We start from the raw sequence: 8,171 nt of genomic DNA on the forward strand, positions 1-8,171 counted from the left end.
CTTTCTTGGCGCCTTGCCCTTCTTCTTCTTGGCCATTCCGGGAGGGTCGACGGCCAGCCCGCCGGAGTTCGGCTGGGCGTCGGCCATGGACGAGGGAGGGAGTGGGAAGGGCGGGGCGTGGGAGGGTTTGGGGGGAATGGCGCCAAAGGGGCCGCGAGGGGGGTGGGGTTTGCTCTGTGTCACTGACACGCGGGCCAGGGCGGACAAGCGCGCGCGTCCCGCCCGTCCGCGCGCTGTCCATTTCGCCCCAAAAGCGGCGCAAACTTGGGCCGCAGATGGGTCGAAAGCGGACACAAAACGGACAAAAGTCCGTTTGCTCCCGCGCGCTGGGCCGCCCGGTTTGTCCGTTTTACCCCAAATGGACGGGGCCGGACAAGATAGGGTCGCGCGGTGGAGTTGGCCTTAAAATCAGTTCACGAAATTTCCAAAAAAAAATTGTAAACATTTTTTCGAAAAACAAGAACAAAACATGAACGTTTTTTTGAAATACGAACAATTTTAAAAAAATTCCCCCAAACATAATTTGAATTGGCGAATAAATTTCGAAAACATGAACAATTTTTTGAATTTGTGAACAAATTTTGAAAACAGAACAATTGTTGAGTTTGTGAACAAATTTGAAAAATGGGAACAACTTTAATTTGTGAAATTTTTAAAAATGCGAACATTTTTTGAATTTGTGAACAAATTTTAAAACATAACATTTATACTAATGTGTGTACAAATTTGTAAAATGGGAACAAGTTTTTGAAATCTTTGAACTTTTTAGTTTATCAAGAAAATTTAAAAAAGCAAACATTTTTTGAAATTGTAAACTGTTATGAATTTTTGAACATTTTTTGAAAAGGAGCAAACATTTTTTTAATCTGATTATTATTTTTTGAATTTCTGAACAAAATTTGAAAACAGAAACTTTTTCGAAAAATGTGAACAAAATTTGAGAACGGAAACATTTCCGAAAAACTTGAACAAATTTTGAACATTTTTTAAATTACAGAAAAGGTGGAATAAATTTAAGAGAAAAAGAAACAGAAAAAATGAAAAGTAAAAATGAACAAAAAATTTCAAAGTGAACATTTTTTGAAAATGTAAACGGTTATGAATTTTTGAACCTTTTTTGAAAAGGAGCAAAAAAATGAAAATCTTAATGTTTTTAAATTTCTGAACAAAATTTGAAAACAGAAACATTTTTCGAAAAATTTGAACAAGATTTGAGGATGGAAACATTTTCCAAAAAACTTGATCAAAATTTGAAAAATGTGAACATTTTTTAAATTCCAGAAAAAGTGGAATAAAGTTAAAAAAAGAAACAGAAAATACGAAAAAGAAGATAAAAACGAAAGAGAAACTGAAAAAGAAAAATCTGGTTTAGGAACCTTCTAGAACGTTCCCAAAACCAGAAAAAACCAGCTAAAAAGGTTCCCAAAACCGGTATCGGTGCAACGTTAAAAGGGCTGGCCCAACCCCGAACGTTCGCTCTGCGAAACAGCGGCAATTCGCCGCAGCGAGCGGCGAATAGGATTTTCCCAGCGAGCACGCCGCTGGCCCCACCACCTGTACTCACCCGGCCTCGTGTAGTCCGTCTCCCCGCCTCACCCTCGCCTCCGGGCGCCGCTCCTCTTAGGTGGGCCCTCCTACCACCCTTCAGCGACGCCATCTGCGCCGGGGTTGACGGGGGCGGCGTGTGTGAGGCTCGCCCAGACTGCGCCGGTGAATCAGGTCGGAGGCGCTGGTGTTGACGGCGCCTTCGGGGATGCCGCAGCGGCAAAGCCAGATGCAGGATGTGACGGGCCTCCACGCGGGAGTCGATATCAGTTTGTGATGCTGCGCAACAGTACTCGGGAGAAAATGTAAGCGTTCGTCACTGCTCCAACTGGAATGAATCCAAATCTATACTCGTACTATGTACTCGACTCACTGAGGTCACTGGTCAACTGGTCAGGAGTTTTAATCGTAGTACTAAACAACAGTGTCAAGTTTATTAGTAGTACTTTGTTAATTTCATTGACAAACCTATGAGCAAAGGTGATCGTAGGTATAAACTGTCAGAGTTAATGGATACAAATTCTGGAACTCTGGGGCTGCAGTTGGATCCTCTTTTCGGTTCTGTTTCTACTGTCAAAATGCTCATGGTCTGAATCTGGTATAAAAGCAAGGGTATGTTTTTATACATGTCCTTGAATTGGCAGATTCGACTATATGGGAAGGAAGCCATCCTCGGCTATCTATTGGGGGCGGCTGCCGGAGCTTGCGAGGCGGCTCGAGGAAATCTTGTTTAGAGAGTACCCAACCAAGGTGTTGATTCTTTCCTACTTCTTTTGTACCTTCGGTTGTCGAGCAATCATGTCATCTCCTAGCAAAAGTAAATAAAATTGCTTTCATCATTTTAACATTTTCTGTTTTTTTTTGGCAGAGTACTACAATATGATGAGGGGGGCGATTGAGCACCACTTGCGGTTTGCCGTGAACCTCTTGAGTGTTGAGAACCAACAACAACAACAGAACCGACAATCGTCAAGGTAGATAACACGACCCCATCGCTATGGGACAATGATTGTGACACCTGGTATCACGCATGGCACAAGTGAAACTTCTGGAATGTCTCATGTGACGGGCAACATTGGCCCTCTGTCATTTGGTGCAGACATGGTTCCTCTGAACGCCAACATGGGTACCTTGCTGCCGGGTGCAGATAGTTTTACTGAACTTATGCTCATTTCCTTCAGGCTGTGCACCTTAACTTGAAATTCTTCTGTACCATGCTGTAGAGAACTTCTAGCCTGTCTTAACACCTAAGAAACCACCTTTTTGGGAGTCTAGCTTGTGTGTTCGGGAAAGGCCATCCACTAAGTAGCTATTGTATGACTAAAAAGCTGTAAATGAAATGTTAACCTGAATGATCCATTATCAGAATTTAACACTAATTATCTTCCTTCCGACGCTTCGCTTCTAAATTTTTTTTCAGTTATCAATAGAAATGGGATATCACACTGTTGAGTCTCAGTATTTGCCCATATTGATTTATGACATTTTTGAACATACATATACTCCCTCTGTCTCAAAATGCAAGACTTTTTTTGACAAACGTCTTACATTTTCAGACAGAGGGAGTATTATTCAGTCTTGGAGCTGTATGCTCTAGTCTATATCACCTTTTTTTTCTCAGTTTCCCCTTTTGGACTATGTTTCCATTTACTAACTTGGTTTGTGTTGCTTTCTTTCCAGGGGAAGCTCCTGATGAGCATGTGAACACACTGCCGCCTCTGGGATGAACCCTACACACCATGATCGTCCAAGAGCATGCAACAACAACCTCGTGATAGACACAGTGGACACAGCTGCAACCAACGGACTCTTGGTAAGAATTGTGCATTGTACTTCACAAATATCATGTATAGTAGTTACATCAGTTCTCCAAGGCTTGCTTACAAACTGCAGCTCATGGTGATGCAGAAACCCCGTGTACCTGTGAAGGAGGCCCGAAAGGAACCAAAGTTCAGCTGCCCAGTCTGCATGAATGAGCTGGTCGATGCGTCATCGACTATCTGTGGCCACATCTTCTGCCAGAACTGCATTGAGGCCTCCATCCAAGCTCAGAGCAAGTGACCGACCTGTCGTAGGACGCTAACCAGGAACAGTTTCCACTGCGTCTACCTCCCGACGATGGACTAACCTGGTCCAGCCATTCTGGGCAGAGCAGAGCCTTGGCACCTGTGCTCCTCTCTCTTCTTGCAACTGTTTATTTTCTCCACATTGATGACTATTGCGACTCCTCAAGTGCCTCCTGCAGCTGCTCCTCCCTCCACACTGCCTCCAGTCCTCCACCCATGAGCAGCATCCTATGCCCCTATATAAGGGCATCCAGTGACACGATGAAGGGGGCTTTCAAGATCTATCGAAGACCTAGTCTAGCCACTTAGCCAAACTGATCTAGGCATCTCGCCGAGATCAACCATCTAGAACTCGACGAGTTGCTCTTCAACTCGTCGAGACCCCCATTGTAATCATTCTTTGTACTCTATCTTCAGATCATCCCATATAAGCAAGAGTAGGGCCATTCCTAGAGGCTCGAACCTGGGTAAAACTTGTGTCCCATGTTTATCTGACGACTTGTGGTTACTTTCCACTCTCATACATATCTACCTGTGACTCTCCCTTTTTGGACTTCAAGAGAGTTTTCTTGCGTTTCAAATTTTGGAAAGTTGGAATGTTTGTGCCTGAAAGGTTTCATCTACATATTTTATTGGCAATTTTTGTTTAATACTATTTTGAAAATTTAGCATTGCATGGTAGTGGGTAGTTGGCGAGTTAGTGTCGTTAGTAGAAGTTAGTTTAAACAGCTGGAAGTCCATCCAAAACTTTTTGCAATCTGTGGTGCATAACCAAAGTCACACGGCGCGGCAGGCTCCGCCCCCGGTCAAAACTAGTTTTAACACGTGGCATAGCGCGTAGGGTGATTCCGAAGGATTTCTCTTGCAACAACTTTGTAGTCTTGCCCGGAAGCAACTCTGACGAAGAGCGGTTATATAGAGCGGGGAGCACGCAGCTGGCCCACCACCAGTATTGACTCTCCAGGCTCAGGTACCATTGGTCTGGCACTGTGTAAGGCTCGGCTGGCTGGCTGCGAAGATTGGGCCCATGAATCAGGTTGGTGGTGCTGGCGCCGGGATGCCGCCGCGGCAAAATCAGATGCAGGATGTGTTGGACCGCTCCGCAGGGGTCGATCCCAAGTTCATGGTGCTGCGCATCAATACTCGACAGAAGATGTAAGTGCTCATTACTGCTTCAACTGGAATGAATCTACTCCTACCATTTTACTGGTCAATTGGTCAGAGGTTTTAATTGTACCATGCTCTAACCAACAGTATCAAGTTTATTCATACTATGTTATTTCATTCACAAAAATATAAGCAAAGGTGATCGTAGATATACCATCAGAGTTAATGGTTTCCCTAAGTTTACAAGGGATTTGCATCTATATTTTGGAACTCTGGGGCTGCAGTTGAATCCTCTTTTCAGTTCTATTTATACTATCAAATTGCTCATGGTCTGAATCTGGTATGAAAGCAAGGGGATATTTTTATACTTGTTCTTGAATTGGCAGATTCGAGTACATAGAAAGGAAGCAACCGTCGGCTATCTGGCAGTGGCGGCTGCCGGACCTTGCGAAGCGGCTCGAGGAAATCTTGTTTAGAGAATACCCAAACAAGGTGTTGATCTCTTTCCTACTTGTTTGTAGCTTTGGTTTTCGAGCAATCAAATCATCTCCTAGCAAAAGTAAACATTATTGTTTCGTCATTTTATTTTTATTTTTATTTTGTCAGAGGGAGTACTACAATATGACGAAGGGGCCGATTGAGCCCCACTTGCAGTTTGCCATGAAGCTCTCGAGTGTTCGGAATCGGCAACGACAACAGAACCGACAATTGTCAAGGCAGATAACATGTTCCCCTTGCTATGGGATAATGATCGTGACACCTGGTGTCACGCAAGGCGCAAGTGAAAATTCTAGAATGTCTTTCGTGACAGGCAACACTGGCCCTTTGTCGTCGGGTGCAAACATGGTTCCGCTGAACGCCAACATGGGTACCTTGCTGCCAGGTGCAGATAGTTCTACCAAACTTGTGCTTATTTCCTTCAGCCGGTGTACCTTAACTAGATATTGTTCCTACCATATGCGTTAGGACTTGTGGCCTAGAAATCCAATAGCCAGCAGTATGTTGGACAAAATTCAACCTATGTGCTAACGCCTAACATACATCACCTTGTTTAGAGTCTAGCTTGTGTTTTTGGGAAAACCCACCCACTAAGTAGCTACTGTATGACAAAAGAGCTCTAAGTAAAATGTTAACCTGAAAGATCCTTGTCAAAATTTAACATTAAGTACCTTCCTTTGGACTCTTAGATTCCTTTTTTTCAATCATTGATTCGAAATAAGATATTACATTGTTCAGTCTCGGTGTATGCCCATATTCATGTATGTTATTTACGGAATTTGCATATACTATTCAGTATTGGAGCTTCACGCTGTAGTAGACAGGTCACAGGTGTATATTTCCATTTGTCCTAGTTTCCCCTTTTGGACCATGTTTCCATCTACTGACTTGGTTTGTGTTCCTTTCTTTCCAGGGGAAGCTCCCAATGAGCATGTGAACACACTGCTATCTCTGGGGATGAACCCTACACACCATGACCGCTCGGGAGCATGCAACAACCACCGTGTAATAGACATGGTGGAAGCACCTGAAACCAACAGACTCTTGGTAAGAATTGTGCATTATACTTCACAAGTACTCCCTCTGATCCAAAATAAGTGTCGCAGTTTTGATCGGAGGGAGTATCATGCTATAGTAGGTGTATCCACTCTTCAATTCTTGCTTACAAACTTCACCTCGCGTTGACGCAGGAAACCCATGCACCCGTGAAGGAGGTCGCAAAGAAACCAAAGTTCAGCTGCCCAGTCTGCCGGAACGAGCTGACCGATGTGTCATCGACCATCTGCGGCCACATCTTCTGCCAGAAGTGCATCGAGGCCTCCATCCAGGCTCAGAAGAAGTGCCCTACCTGCCGTAGGACGCTGACCATGAAGGATTTCCACCGTGTCCACCTCCCGACGATGGACTGAACTGATCCAGCCATTTTGGGCGCAGCAGAGCCTCAGGCACCCGTGTTCTTCTCCTCGCCTGCATTGTGTCCATTCTATCTACACAGGGTTGCCTCTACCATTCAGTTTCCTGCCCCAACTGTGTGACTAGCAATAGTTTTGAGACATCGTTACCAATCAGTCTGTATCCCTAGCGCTCAATAATACCGTACTCTCGTTGTTCGGGTTTATAGTCTGTTGCTTTTGTCTTAAGTCAAAACTCCTTGAGTTCTGTATATACAAATGTCAACATTTGTAATACCATAAAATATGTTTTTCTTAATGTTTTTACTATTTATTGTGCTCCCTCTGTAAAGAAATATAAGAGTGTTTAGATTTAGATCACGTGATCTAAATGCTCTTATATTTCTTTAGAGGGAGTACAAGTTGTTGCTTTTCTCAAAATGTGTTGCCTTATAAACCTGAATGGAGGGATCAGTGTTTTGTGTGGAAGGTTGTGATTGCTATCGTGTGATTCATGTGCAAAAGTAATGTATAATATTTTGTGTTAGTTAGTGTCTGTAATTTCTTATATGATGTCAGCTTTGCATCCTCTAGAATATGGATTGTGAACTATATTTAAAGTCATTTTTTTTCTCTCGAGTCTTACATCTCCTTGGGCCTGGAAAAACAGGTCGGGCCTTCCATATGCCTGGGAAAGTATCAGGTGCTCCCATCTTGGGGTACTCCCGTTGCTCCAAATTCAAAAAAAACATTCTTAGATGTTTCAAAAAAAATCAGAAAAAAATATGAGTGTTCACAAGGAATGTGACTATAACCCCTAAAAATTACAGGTCCAAACTCGAAACGAACATTGAGAAGCAAAAATGTCAAATCTAGCATGAATAGTGTAAAAAAGACAAAAGCAACATTGACACTATTCACATCTGGGTTTCACTTTTTTGTTTCTCAACGTGCATTTCGTGTTTAGATCTAAAAGTTTTGGGGGTTGTAGTCACATTTCTTGTGATCATCCACATTTTTTCTGGAATTTTTGAAACATATAAAAATGTTTTTTTTATTTAGAGCACCGGGAGTTCCCCAAGTATGAGAGTACCTGATACTTTTCCTCTATGGTCGAATAGGCTGGTTTCAACTAATGGGTCCTCTTTGTTTCAAAAACAAATCACTAGGCCCCCACTACGCGCCTATGTCTCAGTTGACGTGAGACGGGAACGGGCCAGGCGCGCGCGAGGCCATAGGCCACAACCTTCTTTTTTCATGTTTTTTTATTTCCTTTTTTGCTTTATTTTTTACTTTAGTTTATACTTCCAAATCTTCTATATACATTATATATATAATACAAAACACTTTACGTAAAACATTTCAAAATTGTTAATCAAGCATTTATAAAATGTTAAATGTGTATAAAAAAATATTTCTGCCGTATACGAGAAATATAAATGTGTATAGAAAAAGGAGACATAAAAATAAATATGTCTTTTAAAATGTTAATAGTGTATTTGTAAAATATTAAATGTTTATATAAATAATGTTCCTGATGTATACAAAAAATGTGTACTATTTA

General features: G+C 42.4%; 1 protein-coding gene across 1 annotated transcript; it reads left to right on the plus strand.

Annotated features, from left to right (window-relative positions):
• Positions 1-1,556: 1,556 nt before the first annotated feature.
• Positions 1,557-6,926, plus strand: LOC123071992 (probable histone acetyltransferase HAC-like 1). Its single transcript, XM_044495569.1, has 9 exons — positions 1,557-1,850; positions 2,190-2,295; positions 2,414-2,519; positions 3,226-3,358; positions 3,454-4,766; positions 5,105-5,210; positions 5,325-5,601; positions 6,130-6,263; positions 6,407-6,926. The coding sequence occupies exons 5-9, from the start codon at positions 4,639-4,641 to the stop codon at positions 6,623-6,625; spliced, it is 864 nt and encodes a 287-aa protein (XP_044351504.1). The 5' UTR covers positions 1,557-1,850; positions 2,190-2,295; positions 2,414-2,519; positions 3,226-3,358; positions 3,454-4,638; the 3' UTR covers positions 6,626-6,926.
• Positions 6,927-8,171: the final 1,245 nt, after the last annotated feature.

This window comes from Triticum aestivum, chromosome 3B (genome assembly GCF_018294505.1).
Source record: "Triticum aestivum cultivar Chinese Spring chromosome 3B, IWGSC CS RefSeq v2.1, whole genome shotgun sequence".
Lineage (NCBI taxonomy): Eukaryota > Viridiplantae > Streptophyta > Magnoliopsida > Poales > Poaceae > Triticum > Triticum aestivum.